The following is an 18,184-nucleotide window of genomic DNA, read 5'->3' as shown; positions in this document are numbered from 1 at the left end:
TTTATCTATCAACTTTTTCTCTCGGATTTGTGAAATATTGTTATTACTGCCACAATAATCCCACTTCACATTCACTCATTCAATATTAATATCCTTTCGTTAAACAGTGTCAATAAACAGAATTTGACCAATTATTTTTTTAGATCCAACGCATTACCTTTTGCCACCATTTTTCGTAATGATTGACTGTGTTTAATGTAAGTTCAATGGTGTACAATGAAATTATTATCATTATCATTAGTTCCCCAAAGGTTGTGCCACTATGATCATTTCTCTGAAGTTTCGATTGTAGGGTGCACCGGTATCAAAAAAATTACCACTGTTCACATCATGAGGTTGGTGATCATTGGGTTCGAGAATCATGTGCCCTAAGAGACGCAATGTGTGTATTTGTTCGGCCCAGATTCCTGCCCTAGTGCGACATGCCGCAGATAATCAGATAAATCATTATTCCATCACGGACTGCAATGATTATAATAACTATCCCAATAGAATGGTCCGGATAGAGTCTCCGGGCTTCTGAGACAAAATATCAATATTTCATCTATTTCTCCTTTTCATTTCGAACAATATTCGTCTTATTCGCAGCTGAAAACTCCACGACAATATAGTCTTGACCTAACGGTCGAGAACTCCAGCAGGCTCATTAGATTGTATGAACGTGAGGGTGGGAAATGGTCGGTTTGAACAAATTCTGCACTTCTCATTCTCCACAACGGATTTAACATCCTCTGGAGCAAAGCGCAACACCATAACCGTGTCGTGAATGGTATTGAAGTACTCTGTCATGGAGATACTCCATTCACGGCCTCCCTGTTATTGGGAGACGTAGAACTGTGTGTTGGACGATTTGGGTTGGAAATTTTATGAAGATGCATCATTTTTCGGATCTTTACATCATGATTGGGACGATAAGCATATTCGTATTACCAACTTTGTTGTTTCTCGACAGTTCCGATGACCAGAAATGTTGGAGTTTGTGCTGATACTTGCCGGGGAGACAGTGTTTCATTGAGGTTACTTCTTGTGTGTGGCGTTGTTCCACCCTCAGGTGATTACACGTCTCTCCGGTATCAAGGTGTTACAAGATGCTTCAGTCCCCGCATCGTTCTCTTTTCATATCGAATTCAATAACGATACCATGCGTCAATTCTATCACCACCCTCGAAAATCTTTTTTGCCAGAGACATAAAACTTGAAATCATCCGTATAAAACAAATGGGGTGACCCCCCATTTGTATTTTTGAGCGCAACGGATAATGGCAACAGTGAGATGCAGGAAAGAATGCGACTGAGGTAATCGCACTCTTTCCTTCTGAAAGTGACCCGCTGTTTGGACTCTAGACTGACCAGATGCCAGTCCTTCACAGTGGTAGCTATCAGTTGTTCATTGCATCTTACGATTTTGTCTGGTACCCCAAGACATCTGAAAAAATGTATGATAAGCTCATGCGATGTTTCATTGAATGACTTGCGATAATCGATCCAGGCCATAGAGATGATACTTTTATACTATTAAAGTCCTGCGTTACACATCTGTCGATGGATAGGTTCTCGTTACAACCAGATAATTCTCGCTTTGACCATCTCTGCTCATATATCCGTTAATGACAAGATGTAATAATATAGAACCTTCTCTTTATCCCCAAAGCCAGTATTGTCGAGAAATTGTTTATCAATTACCCTCAATCACAAATTCAGTCAGATCATATAAACGAAAGCCTTGTAAAATGTGAAATTCATGTCGTCAGCTTTCGCTCGCATTATATCTACTACACGAGTCATTGTTTGTACAGCGGAGTATGTATACTAACTAACGCTAATTGCTATACTACCCGCAATGTATATAATATGTTAACTGAAATCGAGAACTACTCACCGAGGAGCGTCATTAATGAGAGCCAGTTTGCCGAAATCGTCTGATTCATGGAGGGTGTTTACGGTGCCTTTGCCGTGTATGACAACATCTACCGATCCTCGAATAATGATGTACCAAGATCGTCCTTCGTCGCCCTGGTGAAAAACTGGAAAAAGAAAATGGAAAAAATAATAATACAAGTGTCATTCACAAGCGAGAGGCTGGTGGTGCTACAGTCTATTGTTAGATGTAATTGTAATATCTCGAAGAAGGAAACATTTCAGGATAACTTGGGAAAGGGAATTGAAGTTCGTTTGGTGTGTTAGGTAATTCTGAAACTTAATTTCATGATGATGATGATGAATTTTTTTCTATTCAACTGAGTACCAAAACTGTATGGAGGATAATTAGGTACATGAGTTGGCATAGAGATTCTCTAATTTCTCTAAGTTGGGGACTCAGTACTCCCATATATACACACACAGAAATACATATGTTTTGTCTAATATAGGCGAGAAAGCAATTTGTAGAATTGTAACAAGATATCAAACAGATCCCTGAGAGATGGGATATGTTTTTTTTTTCAAGGACAAAACACAAGCAGTACATGAAAATCCTTAAGTCTCTCTCAGAGCGGTGTCTGTGCAGAAGTAGTGATTCACGTTGGATTTGAATCACTGGAGAATAAATCTATTTGAAAAAACACCGTTCACCAAATGAAAGAGATCTTAAACAGGAAATTTTGAAGTGTACTGAGTTGAACCCCAAAGCGATGACCAGCCACTGTCCGTATTTCTCATATGTATCGCTCTTGGTGGAATCAAGTTTGCACAGTTACTTGAACACTTCCCGTGAAAGTATCTATAGTATCTTTCTTCGATGTTCTAGACTATCAAGGTTACAAGTGATGTAACAATCAGGTGGATAGCTCTTTTCTGGATGGAATCCAGCAGCTTTAGGATAGGTTTGGGGGCAGAGCTCCATACATGAGAATGATACTCCAAAGAAGGTCTGATCTGAGCTTTATAAAGCATCAAAAGTTGCTGAGGTGTGTACAGTTTTCAGCTTTGGAACAGTGTTCTAAGCTTTTCAGAAGCAGTCTTTGCAATTTCAGCTACATGATCGTGCCAAGACTTATTGGTGTCCATTTGAACCCCTAACAAGCTAATCGAAGCAGAGAGCGGAATTGTCTGTCCTGACATTATTATATCCAGTTCGGAAACATTTATCTTCTTAGAGAAAACCGATGCCTGGGTTTTTGTGGCATCAAATTGAATCTGGTTACTTTCAACCCAATTCGAAATTACTTCTATATCCTCAAGATATTCAACCTCCTGCTGCTGGTGAAGATGTGCATCCGTAGCTGATGTCCTGGAATCTAAATAAAATGACGAGACAAGTGTGCTGTCATTAGCAGAGCAGGTTGAAACTACAGGTTCTGAATTCTTTGTATTGTCACACAATCCACAATATGGCAGTCATCTGACAAGTTATGAGTATGACTAGTGCTGGTATATCGACCTCAGAATTTAACGAAGTGAAAGTTTGATATATGATTGAAAGATAGAACTGAAACTCTCGACATAGAATGGAAACAAAAAAAATACAGCTAAGACACGTCAAAACTGCAGCATTCCTCTGACCCGCGTTGTATAATTCATGCTGGTGTCATCAGTAGATGAACTATACCAATTCATGAATCTAGATTCACCTATTCATATCTTACCCGACGAACCCCTCATTCTCTTCCAAGCCACACAAGGAAATTATCTCGGGAAAGTGTTAACTTTAGGTGGGTGACTTTTGAAAGGATAAGTCATGAGCTGAATAATACCTTTGTCATTGTTCATAGTTCTCATGTCACATTCCGCTATAATCACACTTTCGAGAGCATCCAGAAGTACAGTGTCACGTATCAGTCTCAACAATTTCAAATGATGTTAATTTACTGTAGGACCATTTCAGGCCTATGAGATTGAGACGAGTTTAACCAATTCATCTGTTTCGACCAACAACTTTATTGTCATACTGATCGCAGTTTATTTCATATATACTAGGGCTCTTCTTCAATAAGTCGAGTATTCGCTATACAAGTATTGATTTATCCAGTATGTTTTCCAGAGCTTTTATATACTTCCTATCTTTCTTTGTAGAGGGATAAACCTATGAATGCATTCCAATTATGTTCCAATAAGTGAATTTAGTATTGAGTCTTCCATCTCCCTTTCCTTTTTGTTTCAATACTGCAAATTCTTTTTTTTGTTCATGCGCTTCAGGTATTATCATGTATATATTGGCTACAAAAGTAGACAATAAGCAATTCTGCTTTATGCAGATTTGTGTTACCTATATGTGTTTCTCGACTCCTCCAACATTTGCACCATTGATCCTACGAATATTTCCCGAATATTCTATAGTTTTTTTCATAAAAATCTTGAAAACAAAAATAATTCATCCTCAATTTTTCAATTTTGGTAAACTTATGGTGAAGAGTACGCACAGATTTTCCGGACGAGTGCTCAAAGTCGGCATGATTAAATTTTGACATTTTTCGAAAGCGTTTCATCGTTAAGGTGGTAACCAATGTGAAAAAACACAAACTTTATGACACTGTTTTTACTACATGTTTCAGATCTAATCATGTCCAGACATTCTTATAACAAACGTTATTGAATATTTGAGGTATTTTTTCAGAACCATCAGTCTAAGTGGTGAAGTAGTCGAAGTATACTTACAGATAAAACGACAGACTTGCTTGTATTCCAACCAGCTGATGAAACCGATATACAGATGACGTAGTTGCAATTTTTGAAATGAAGAAACGTTGGAGACTATTTATGAAATTGAAAACAAAGTGAAGCGACCATTTGGTGACGTATAGAAAGAATACTAGTAATTTCAGATATATTTTTGTCAGCCACACCATTGTCCTCAAAAAAATGAGGGTCATCAGTTCTTTGATACTGCACTACTTAAAACCTACGGTCTGATGAAAATCCACAAGTTTGGTATGTAGTTGTGACCAATTGTTTTCAATACAGGTTCCATTATGTGGAAAGTAGTCAAAAGTCTACAGTTTGAAACACACTAGATCTCAATCAAGTTTGAGTATGGTTGAGTCAGAATAATTCACAGAGAAAATTAAGGATGTGGGGTTATGACATGAAACAATTTTTATGTTTGAGTATTCTAATTTGAATATTTGAGGTATCTTCTTAAAGTCAGTAGTATAAGTGGTAAATTAGCCGAACAATATCTCCAGCTAACATAAATTTGCTCAGGCAGGATTACTTGTAACTCAACAACTGTGGATCCAATAATATGTGGATGGTGTATTTGCGATTTCTGACATGAAGAAAAGTAAGATATTAATAATGAAATCGAAAACAAACAGGGACGACCAATCTATGAAGAAACTATAATGGTAGATTCAGATATTTGACAGCTTTCACCATTGTCCACAACTAAAAACAGCAAGACTATACTTTTTTGTTTACTAATTATTGTTTACTAAATAATTACCGAATTATTCAGAAAACAAATTCTAAAAGAGCCTTCATAAATCAACAACATGAAAAGACGATGAGTCTAAGTTTATTGTTTTTACATATGAACCAAGATACACTAGGAGTTGAGTCGAATTTTTCAAGTACTGAACATAGAGGTGGCTTCCAAACATTCAAGTATTGAGCAGGCCTGAAGACGATATGATGGAAACCGATAAGTCTGGGAACTGCGAGTACTGTAACAGAAAGTATGTTGGTCAAACTAGACAATCTATTGAAATTCGACTCGATTTTGTGATCCAGAAAAGTCTAGTGTCGTTCATTGAGCTTAATAGAATAATCACAGAATTTGTGAATATTACTTGAAATTGTTGAGACTGGACTTTTGGACGCTTTTGGAAGTCTGTAAATGGAAAAGTGCGATACTATAACTATAAACACCAAGAAAGCTATCATACCAAAAAGACTACCAATGAATTTTCCATTACCCGCTCTCCTTCAATAATCAAATATTGTTCAGCTAATTTGTACTCTAAAAATAATTGTTGTTGTGAGTAATGGTGTCAAAATTGATTCTGTTCGATATAAATAGGTTGAGTTGAGTTTAAAGAGCCTTTATTTCATAAATGTGGAAAGAGAAAAAAACCTATTTTATCTTCTGATAACGTCAACTTGGGTGGTGAGAAGTACATCAAGAAGAATGTGGTAGGTCTGATGTATAGGAACAGTGTTTGTGTTGAATCTGACTATTGAAAGACAACAAGTATAACTGAGGCACCGGTCAATCGAATGATAACACTGATGATCTTCAAACCCGACTCAACCACTGACGGAAGTACCAAACTCTTACAAAGGTTCGAAATAGATGAACACTTCAATCTAGTGGACCACTATTATATTCTTCATGCAGTCATTGTTCACTGTGGTTCTGGCGTTGAATCTGATCATTATTACGCATTGGTCAAAGACGAAACGGATTAAGTTTGACGATAGTCGTGCCACTAAATATTCTAGCAAAATCTTGAATTTATTGGAGCCTCTGGAGACATTCTACATTTTATTCTATGAAAGAGAGGACATTGGCAGATGATGTGGTGCTGCAGGTTTTTCCGGGTATTCCTGCAGCCGAAAAAGCAAATGCGTCACTGGAATTAATCAAGTTGCCTCGGAGCGCCTATTAATTTTTGTTGTTGTTTCAAAATTTCATAATTTGTATTGCTTTCAATAAAACTTTTAATGATGATTATGTCAAAGTCATATCAGAAACTCACATAAATTTCTATGGTTCTTTGAAATACGTTTGAATACATTTGAATGAATTCATGGTATATTTTAAGCTCATGAACAAATATTGAATCATTGAATTTAGTTTACATTAGTTCTGAGAGAGTACGACTCGTTTAAAAATTGAATTCAAAGACCATTGACGATGTATCGTCATAATATAATCAAGAATGAATTTCAATCAGTGATATTCAACCAATCCTTTGTTGGTTTTATCTTTCTCCTCTAATGAATTTCGCAAAGATTCGTTGAAGTGAGAATTGTGTTCTTATTTCAACTCCGATTGATACTCACGAACAGTTCCTGCTTTCGGATGTGCCTCGAACACAATAACGGAAGCCAATTCTCGCTTGACGGAATTGGACAGATGCGCCAGGGCCCTTATGTGGAGCAGCTCTTCGTATATCGTTTCTTGGTCGTCGGGTGTCCTTTCGTGACTCCTGTGGAAGACAAGGAACATTATGAATCATCTGGAATGTTGATTTTGGTCTGGAGTAGTATTGATCTTTATTACAAAGTGAAAAACATTGAAGTAACTGATTTGCTCTGTGAAATAGTATTCAAAATACATTTAATTAATGAGTATGAATTATCAGTCGAAGCGATAATTGTCTTGAGTGTGTCTACCGTTTATTTATCGTATGTAATGAATTATTTCTTCTAAATAATAAGTTTTAAATACAAATATTTGACACTTTGGGTTACACTATTGCAATATTCGTAGGGTTCTCTGATTTTTCGAAAATAATAGATATCATGAAATCGAATAGTTAGTTATCAAATTTATCCACTTCCAATTGTTAATATCAGTTAATTCCTGGATCCTACCTACACGATGTGCAACAAATTATTTGAATCGTCTGCTATTTATTTAGACCCAAAATTGATTTGGAGTCTGACCAGAAAACCGTTCGTGAAATGGAGACCTTAAATTTTTCCTCCTCGTCATCATATCTATGGACTCGTGGAAAATAACTCTCATGTGAACCATTGAACAGGGTGATTGTTGGCTTGCATTGAGTATGACTGAAGATCAATTCACTCAGCAGAATATACTTTTTAAAAATAGCATCTCGAAAATTTTGACACAACAGCCTTCAATAGCTTCCAGCTAATCATCTCTTTCAAATAATCTCAGTACATTGAAAATTGTTCTTTGTTTGAAACAATTCACGTATGTGAAAATATTCATTTGATAGATCATTACTGTCTCACACATGAAAAGAGCAGATTTTTCTCGAAGCCTCGGAAGAACTGACAGTTGCTACTGGCAATATCTTTATTGACAGTGGTAACCACGCTCTACGAGTATCTCATTTGGAAGAAACTTACAGGGAAAGTGAATGTCGAGCGACTTCATATAATTTGTTTTACGGTTGAAAAAGCAGAACCAGGATTTTTCCGAAATATCAAACCTTTTACTCATGACCAACTTTCTGGAACATTGTGCATATAATCAAAAGCAAATGCAGCATGCCAACTTTTGATTCCATGTACTTCTGACGACAAAGGTTGTTATTCAAAAAATAAAATATGTGAAGATGTAACCCTGACAACAAAAACCGTTTCCAAAACTTGTATGTGTTGTAGAAATGAAATTCATCATTTGACTGTTTGTCAACGCCTTCTCAACAGACGAAAGATGGTCCTTCACAACATTTTAAAAAAATGTTTTTTTTGTCTGTTTCCATTTCACAGCATCAAAAATTGTAAAAAAAGAAAATTGTGCAATATCAATGGTTGTCAAAAGCTTTATCATGAATTGTTACATAAAGATTATAGTCAAGAGACAAATATTAAAAAAAATGCAGTTGTTGAAACTAATTGTCACATATTGACAAACAGAAAAGTATTACTCAAAATTTTACCCGTGATGATCTATAAAAGAAAACAATGGACAATGCTTCAACAGTTTTATTTGAAGACGACGATTTTGCCGATGAATTGAATTTGACAGGTCCTGAACAATTACAATGAACAAATAATCAAGTGGAAGAATAGAATAATTCAAGAGTTGTCAGTTTCAAAATATCTTCCCATTCAAATCAAAATTAAAATTTCTATGTGCGTCACGTTCGAACAATCAAAGGTTTATCTTTACCAAGCCAAACGGTGAATGTCAGTGAGATTTCTGAACGTTATACATATAGAGACAACAAATTCAAATCATTAGCTGAGGCTCAACCAAAAATTTTGATTGGGCAAGATAATTTGCAATTACTGGTAAGTACAAAAGTTATATCAGGACCTTGGCATGGGCCTGCAGCCAGTAAAACGCCTTTTGGATGGATTATACATGATAATTTTAGGAATAATGATCAAACTGTACCTAAAAATTTCGTTTGTTATACAGATTGCAAGGTGAAGGACGATCTCGACATTCTACATGATCTTGTCAAGGAGCACTGGAAAATCGAGACTTATACAAGAAGAAGCTTAGCACAAGAAGCAAAAAATAAAAACGCTCAAGACTTCAGCCAGTATTACCCGAAAGCAGCAAGGGATATAATCGACGCTTACTCCTCTTGTAGGAGCAGATACGGCAGAAGAAGCAACTCAGATTATAAATGATGTAATATATGTACAAAGTTAAGGAAATTTTGAAATTCGTAATTGGATAGCTAACGATTCACATAAATTGAAGGATGTAGATGATAGGTTATTAGCTGATTGTCAAAAAAATCGATAAAAACGAATCGTCAAACGAAAGTATATTAGGTCTCTGGTGGGATTCTAAAGACAACACATTCACTTTCAAAACCAATTTCCATAAAATAGATAAAATTCTATTAGATACTGGACGGAAACCATCTAAAAGAGAAGTTTTGAAAGTGGTGATTTTGATTTTTTAACCCCTACGCCTATGCCTACGCCTACACTGCTGTAGGTTACATTCGTTGGGAACAAAACAAAAATGTAAAAATTTGCTTCGTGAATGACAAAACTCGAGTATTGCCTCTAAAACCTTTATCAATACCCCGCCTGGAATTGCAGGCTGCATTGATGGGAGCTGGATTCTTATTTGACAAAATCTCTACAACTCGCTATTTCAAGAACGTTCTATTGGATATTGGACTGATTCACAAACCGTACTCTATTGTATACGTTCGGAAGAAGACGATTTGAAATGTTCGTTGCGCAACGCCTTGGAGAAATACAAGAATTAAAGCAACGTTTTTGAGCGGAAGTATGTTCCGTCAAAGCACAACGTTGCAGATGAAGCAACCAAAAGTTATGATGAAATGAATTTCACAGTTGAGAGCAGATAGATAAATTAGAAATGAGGAAAGATTTTGTTTGCGTACAGACATTTTAGTGCTTGGTGAAATCTAAACTTTACCAGTCAAACATTTTTCAAAATGGCAAAAATTACTATGTTCAACCGCACGGATATTCAGATTCGTAAATACTTGCAGAAAAAACAGAAAAGATGGGGAACTTGATGTACTGGAATCGAACAGAGCAAAAATTCAGTTATGGAAAAAGGTACAGTTTGAATCATACTCTCAAGAAATATTAAATCTCAAAAGAAAAGGAAAACTGACGCCGTAAAATAGATTGTACACATTTGATTGTTCATTTGATGAAACCGTGGGACTGATAAAATTTTATGGAAGAATTGATGATGCATTTGTGAATGAAAACACGAAAAGGCCTGTCGTATTGAATACCAAACATGAAATCACAAAATTAATCATCAAATATCACCATGAACATGGTCAAGAAACAGTTGTCAATAATCTACTCCAAGAATATTGCATTTCCAAAATTCGCCAAGCAGTTCGAAGCTGTTGGACAAATTTTCAAATTTGTCGAAACGGAAGTTCTCCAAAAATACCTCTAATGGGACAATTTCCAATTTGTCGACTCAAACCCACTGTGAGGCCATATTTCAAAACCGAAGTGGACTATTTTGGACTAATTGAAATAACTGTGAAAGGATCATGCGAGAAACTACAGTGTGTAACAACAAAAACTTAACAGAGCCGTTTTTGAATATAAAAAGTAAGATTTTTAAAAAAAGGCTCGGACACGTCGATTTCTAATTAAAGGGGGACACCTTTCAGACTAATCAGATTTTTTTTAGTACACACCCTCTCGGAGGGGTGCGTCCGACGACCCTTATTTAGATAGGGAAAGTAGGTCGAGTGGCAACTTGTTTTAAAGGTCTTTTAAATATCTTTACAACTCTGTTAAAAGAAATTTTTTGTAACGATTAGTTTACGAGATAATTTGAAGTGAAAATTGCCATGTTAATAATACATTAGACAGACCACTCGGTAACTTGTATGCCAAAATAAAAAAAAATTCGAGCAGTTCTTCTTATCAGTTTTTTGTTAAATAAAATCCCTTTTTTAAAATCAATACTCACTCCTCTTCTTCCAATTTTCATTAGTACATCGTTCGATTGTTTTGTTTGAACGGGTCGTGTATTGTTATTTGTTAAAAAATGCCTTACACTACTGCTGTAAGGGTTTCAGTTATTGCTTTATTTTTTGGCAACGACCAAAATGCTAATAGAACATTGATTTTATTCAACGAGCAAAACGCTGGTAAACACCTAAGCAGAAATCACGTTCTGGATTTGGTCACAAAATTCAGGGAGACAGGTTCGGTTTTGAAAAAGAAAAGGAATGTTCAGAGAAGGGTAGTGAATGACGATGATGCGATTGGAGTTATTGGTCAAGTCATCGTCAATCCCAGGTTAAGTACCAGAGGTTTATCAGCCATGGCCGGAATAAGCCATATGAGCGCATGGAGAATCCTTAAAAACCACAAATTCCATCCTTACAAAATTAAACTTGTTCATGAACTCAATAAGGATGATTTTCAGTGAAGACAGGAGTTTTGTGAGGGCATGAGTGAGATATTAATGCAAAATCCCGAGCTGCTTTATAACATCTGTTTTTCGGGCGAAAGCTCATTTTATTTAAATGGTTGCGTGAACCGTCACAATTGCCGTTATTGGTCGGATGAAAACCCAAGACAGTACGCAGAAATACATACCCAACATCCCCAAAAGTTGAATGTCTGGGCCGGAATATTAGACAATCATATTATAGGTCCAGTTTTCATTGATGGAAATTTAACCGGTGATTTTTATTTACAACTTCTTGAAGAGGCAATACAACCTCGTATAGTTGAAATAATGGAACAGGATCCAAGATGTCAAGATGAATTTATCCATTTTCAACAAGACGGTGCACCACCCCATTATGCCCAGCAGGTTCGAAATTTTTTGAACAATCATTTTGAAGGAAAATGGATTGGTAGAAGAGGTCCAATTGAATGGCCAGCACGATCACCAGATTCAACATCACTGGACTACTTTTTGTGGGGATATTTAAAGTCTAAAGTTTATGCTACACAACCAGCCAATTTGGATGAATTACGTCGTAGAATTATTGATGAATGCCGAGCTATAACTCCTGAGATGTTGAATGATGTAAGAGCAAAATTCGAACAAAATCTTTATTGTTGCATGGAGCAAAATGGCGCACATTCTGAACATTTACTCTAAATTTCCTATGTGAGTCACCCTTATTAGGTGTTACTTTTTTTGTGTGTGCTTTAAAAACAATTATTGGGATTTATTAACTCTAAAACAGTTTTTAAAACTTTTCTGTGTCATAGCATTCAAGGAAATCAGCAGGTTGTATTCGTTGTGTAGGTAAGTTTTTAGTATGATTCACTTTTTCATCAGAAGCATAAAATATCCACGTGAAAAGGCAACCTTCATGAGGAGGTGCCACTCAATTTACCTAAAATGTAAGGGTGGTAACCAACCCCATCCCCCGAAAAAATATCCTCGTAATAAACAAATAATTCTTACTTCTTCACGAAATCAAATGGACACGTATTAGCAGGTTGTCATAAAAAGCAAAATTTAATTTTTTTATGAAAGTTCTGAACGTAAATTGTACCTTGAAATCAATTTGATTTATTTTGAAAAGAGTTGAACTCAATGAAAATACCTTTAAATCTTCAAATTCTCTCGAAAACTAATCGTTACAAAAATTTTCTTTCAACAGAGATGTAAAGGTATTCGAAATACCTTTGAAACAAGGTGCTACTCGATCTACTTTCCCCTGCCCCTTGTTAAGTTTTCGTTGTTACACACTGTATATGGTGTAATATTTACTTGTATAGTCACAAGAGCTGTTCACTTAGAAATAGCCCAAGATATGATCACTAGTGGATTCATTCATGTATTCAGACAATTTGGTTGCAGAAGAGGTTTCACAGAAAAAAGTTTCAGTGATAATGGAACCAACTTCAAAGGAGTAGAAGCGGAACTGGCTGAAAATCTTCAGAATATGGACCAAGAGGAAATTCAAAAATGTTGCACTCTGAAAAATGCTAAATCAGCATTCAACCCACCGTTAGCACCGCATATAGGTGACGCATGGAAACGTTAGATACAATTCATCAAGAAACATTCGAAAGAAATTTTAAGGAAAACATATCCCCAAGAATATGTCTTGAGGACATCCTCCGCAGAAATAGAGAACATTTTGAACTCCCGACCACTGACGCACATATCCACTGATCCAAATGATTCTGATGCACTGACTTCAAACCTTTTGTTGATTGGGCCATTATATGCAGCATTACCTTGTTCGAAGATTGAAGAAACAAGTTCACATCTCCTGAAGAAATGGAAGGCATCTCAGAAGATTGCCGATATATTCTAGCAACGTTGGTCACGTGAGTAAGTGCCATCACTGATTAAAAGAAGCAAATGACACAATGAACAGAATCTTTTCAAAATAGATGATATTGTTCTCATCTATGAACCTAACGAACCTCGGAACTGTTTTCTCGAAGGAAAAATAGTACATCTTCATCCAGCGAAGGATGGAAAAATACGTTTTGCCGACGTTATGACAGCCAAGAAAATAATTTTCCGAAGACACAAAAAAATGCCAATGACACAAAAAAAAATAAACACGTTTTCCAATCAGATATTATAGATCAATCTGACAAATATCTTACTCAGATATTACGTTTACGCGTAAACGTTTACGCAGCTATTTTCATCAAGTACTTTCTTGGTTTTTCTCATTTTGTCTTCAATCGAGGACCGCCTGCCCGGTACTGACGATGCCCAATAGGCTGAAACAGCTGTATACCGGTGGCTCTTAAATTGAAATCAATATGGGAATGATCAAAAAGTACTAATCTATTTATCTTTTTATTTTCATGAAATATATATATATATATATATATATATATATATATATATATATATATATATATATATATATATATATGTATGAAAAAAATATCCGTAGATATCAAAAAATAGTATAAATTAGTGAGAAATCAATTACTATTTTATTTTACTGTTAGTCCCTGTAACCCTGTAATATCTAATAATCCAGTAATTAGAGGGAAATACCGACTCTTTTTGATATGACGCACATTTCTGCTAGAAACTGCAATGGTATTGGTCAAACGACCATAAACTGCTACTGACGCTGGTCATTCAGTGCCGGTCAGTGAGAATAATTGTGAAGTTTGAACTGCATCTTTAAGAATCCATACATATTGTACTTTGAATAATGTGTTTTATTTAAATTTTCCGCAGTATGTATATAAGTTAACAGTGTTTTTGCTCCTTCATATATCCTAATTTAATTACATTGAAACGACATTACAATAATATTTGGTCCTCATTGCGGTCCTGTTAAAACATTACGTGCACGTGATTTTGTTTACATCTTCTGAATATTGGATTGGAATGAACTAGAGATCATTCGATAAAAAACGATTTTATTTTGCGGAAAATTAAAAGAGGGACAGAGGCTAAGCGGGCTATTTCAACCACCGGTTAGACACTGGTAGACGTTTGTCGGTGTGTATAAAAGAAAAGCGGCGTTTCTTCAGCGTCGATGCCCGGCTAGATAATGATCCCTATTTTCGACTTTCGAATCAGTTTTCCTTCAACCACGAGACGGAGAGGTGTTACGTAAGGAGAGTCACATTTTACGAATTTTTAAAACTCTTTCATTTTATAACTCGACGAAGTAAGTATTATTCACTTCATTCATTAATACGCTACGAAATGGAATTTTTGCATTTCATAACATATTTTTTCATTTGAATTTCAGCAAAAGTCCTAAATATGAACAAAAGAAAAGGTACACTGGATGGTTTCCTATTGAGTAAGCCAAAAAAATCAACTGAAAATTATTCAATAGATTTGGAGATTGAAAATAATCAAACATCTTCCCTTTCATTGAATGTGATAGATTCCCAGATGAATCAAGGAACAGATCAAAATTTTTTGGAAGCAATTCCGTCGACATCGGGTACATCAACTCTAGATCCCCTGAAGAATCAAAACACAGATCAGAGGTTTTTGGAAGCAATTTCGTCTACAACGGGTACATCAACTCTGGCCACTCTAGGATCGGAGCTTGATTTGGGACTCTTTTTAGCACAGGAAAAAAACTTATCAGATAGAGATAAGTACCAACTTTTGAAAAATGCCTTCAGACCCACCACCGAATTTTTATACCCTCATAGTATACACACAAAATCTAACAAAATTGTTAATTGTGATTTATCTCATAAACATTTCGAGAAATTCAATTGGCTCACGTATTCTAAAAGTAAAAGTGGTATTTTTTGTATATATTGTGCTAGTTTTGTTAAATTTGGCGGTAAAGATAATGCAACAGTTTTAAGAAAACTTGTGACAGTTCCGCTTCAGAAGTATTCAAAACTTTTAGGTAAAGATGGAGATTCAACTACTCATAACGAACATGTATATCATAAAACCGCAACAATATTTGCCAAAAATTTCATAGAGACCTACTGTGATCCTAAAAAATATATTAGAAATGAGTTTTAGAAAATCGTGCTCGTTTGCTACCAATAGTGAAATCAATAATTTTTTTAAGAAAACAAAATATTTCCTTAAGGGGACATAGAGACAGCGGACCATTATAACCAAGTGGATCCATAGTTAATGAGGGACATTTCAGAGAACTCTTACGTTTCAGAATTTAATGTGGTGACTTTCTTTTGAAACAGCATTTAGAAAATGCTTCCTCAAAAGCCACGTATATCAGTAGCGTAACCCAAAATGAAATAATTGAATGTTGCGGGGAAGAAATTATTAGTAAACTATTGAATCAGATGGCAACTAATAAATATTACAGTATTATTTTTGATGAGACCACAGATTGTAGTCATACCTCACAAATGTCTTTAGTACTTCGATATGTAGACAGTAATAGAGATCCACAGGAATCTTTTGTAGGCTTCATCGATTGCCATTCAAATAACTACGGTAATGTGACTCATGAGCCCTGTTTAACTGGCGAAGTACTAGCTAAGACCGTTATAAATTTTCTGAAAAAGCTCAACTTGAATTTAGATAATTGTGTTGGTATTGGCACGGATACTTGTAATTTAATGTTAGGAGAGCAAAAAGGAGCTGTTAAAGAACTTCAGAAATATTTGGTGAATGCAATCAGATGTCCATGCAAAAATCATTCTTTGAACTTATCAATTTCGAAATTTTCATCCGTTCAATTGATTAGGAATTCTGTTGGAATAATTTCTGAAATCATTGCGTTTTTTAATGCTTTCGCTAAGGGATCTTTTGTATTGAAGCAAATAAATCAAGGAAAATTAAAATCTCTGTGTGATACTCGATGGCATGATGCAGTAATACTTTCCAAAAGTTCCTTTGAAAACATTATAGAATGTTTGGAAAATATAGCGGAATGGCGTGAATCAGAATCTTCTTCAAGAGCTGAATGTTTCAAGACTTTTATATTGACCACAAATTTTCAAGTTTCCCTTCATTGCTTGAGCGAAGTTTTGAGCATTACTGTGAATGCAAGCAAAATTTTACAAACCAAGGCCATTTCTCGACAATAAGCAGCTAATTTAATCAAATCCATTATTGAAACATTAAGAGACAAACGTCAAACGAGACATTTCCACGTTATTTTTGAACAGGTGAGGAATATAGCATCTGAATTAGGTGTATCAATAATACTGCCCAGAATAACAAAATCACAGGTTCATCGGTCCAATCCAGAGTGCAATGACCCAGAAGATTATTATCGAATATCAGTATTCATTCCACTCTTGGACAATATAATTGATGATCTGTGTACAAGATTCAATGATAATAAAATGTTTATTTTCGATTTTAATATTTTGGTAACAGGAGTGGTAAATTCAAAAAATATTGAAGAAATTCAATCATCAATTGGCAAATATCTCCAAATATTTATCAAAATTAGAGAGTATATCAGAAGACTATATAGTTTCAGGTATTAGAGACAGTTCTGGCAGAACGTTAGTGACGTTCCCACTTCCATAGATGATGCTTTTAAAAAATGCGATTCTGACATTTTTCCTTCAATTAAAAAATGCATGATGTTGAATTTGACCTGGCCAAGCAGTGTCGCTTCAGCAGAGCGAAGTTTTTCAGCCTTAAGGCGCCTCAAAACTTGGCTCAGATCCACAATGGGTCTGGATCGATTAACTGGTCTAGCACTATTACATGTACATGCCTGGGACTTACCCATAGAAGCTTATGCACTAATAGATCGATATGTCAATAAGAAAAACCGAAAACTAGAATTTATCATTTAATTTATCTGTTGCATTATCTTCCGTACAATTAGTGAGATATACTTTTCAATGAACCTACCTATATTGGTATGTAGTATGATAAGTACAACGAATATCATTGTTTATTTTTACTCACCCTGCCAAAGACAAAAAATGTTGTTTTTCTCTGAAATCTAAAGTTTATTTCTATTGAAATTTTTAGTTATTTATACTTTCTTACTTTATTTATGTTAAAATTAAAGATTTAACAAATCTGACGTTTTTATTTCACAGTTTCCTAATAATTCAAGTCATTGTGAAAGGTGAGTTGGTGAAAAGGCCAGTATGCATTTTTTTTCTTGTTGAAATGGTGGTATGGTGAAAATATTTTTCTCGCAATTACCCCCCCCCCCTGTAAATGAAAGCTGTATACGCGCCTGGGCCACTATATGCAAAATACTGAGCCATAAATTGAATACTTTTTTCACAATGTACATTTCAGAATGTTTGTCAAATTCTTATAAAAATTGATACAATTGTCATTTTGAGTATTTAATATAGATAAACTTTGTTTTTTACACTAATTTGGACGAATCTTCGAAAAGTTATCACGATAAGATTAACTTGTCGCAACGCAGTAAGCCATTACGTGTCACGTCTACTGTACGGGGGACGATGCGCAAAGTTAAAGGGGCGTTCTAAGCAATGAAGCGCCATCGCCGAGAACATGAACCGATCGAGGGCAGACGCGTGAGAGCAGACGTCGTTGACGGTTGTGTAGGTTTTGTGAAATTTTTTTGTATGTAACATAATTAGATTCTTGAAGCTTGCAGTTGGCATACTTTTTCATTAACTGTATTTTCAAAGTAGGAATATGAATTAGTAGCTGTTGTCCGCGGCTTTGCCTGCGTAGAATTTCGTTTGTCACATTAAGTTTCATGACAGACCATTTTGA

General features: G+C 35.4%; 1 protein-coding gene and 1 long non-coding RNA gene across 6 annotated transcripts in view; one reads left to right on the top strand and one right to left on the bottom strand.

Moving 5' to 3' along the window:
• Epac (Exchange protein directly activated by cAMP) overlaps positions 1-18,184 on the bottom strand; it is a 757,111-nt gene that overhangs the window by 123,028 nt on the left and 615,899 nt on the right. For all 5 annotated transcript variants that reach the window (XM_074175396.1, XM_074175398.1, XM_074175397.1 and 2 more), the window contains 2 exons: positions 6,943-7,088; positions 1,880-2,024 (listed from right to left, as the gene is read on the bottom strand). In XM_074175396.1, the coding sequence (XP_074031497.1) occupies positions 1,880-2,024; positions 6,943-7,088 (291 nt within the window). The remainder of the gene's footprint in view (positions 1-1,879; positions 2,025-6,942; positions 7,089-18,184) is intronic.
• LOC141482322 (uncharacterized) lies at positions 8,403-10,271 on the top strand. The gene is made up of 2 exons (XR_012465461.1): positions 8,403-8,871; positions 9,002-10,271. It is a non-coding gene; the product is annotated as an uncharacterized lncRNA (long non-coding RNA).

Source organism: Leptinotarsa decemlineata, unplaced genomic scaffold, assembly GCF_025532065.1.
Source record: "Leptinotarsa decemlineata unplaced genomic scaffold, Ldec_3_MD MMD2_tig00001019_RagTag_RagTag, whole genome shotgun sequence".
Taxonomy (NCBI): Eukaryota; Metazoa; Arthropoda; class Insecta; order Coleoptera; family Chrysomelidae; genus Leptinotarsa; species Leptinotarsa decemlineata.
This window is presented reverse-complemented; position numbering and strand designations above follow the sequence as displayed.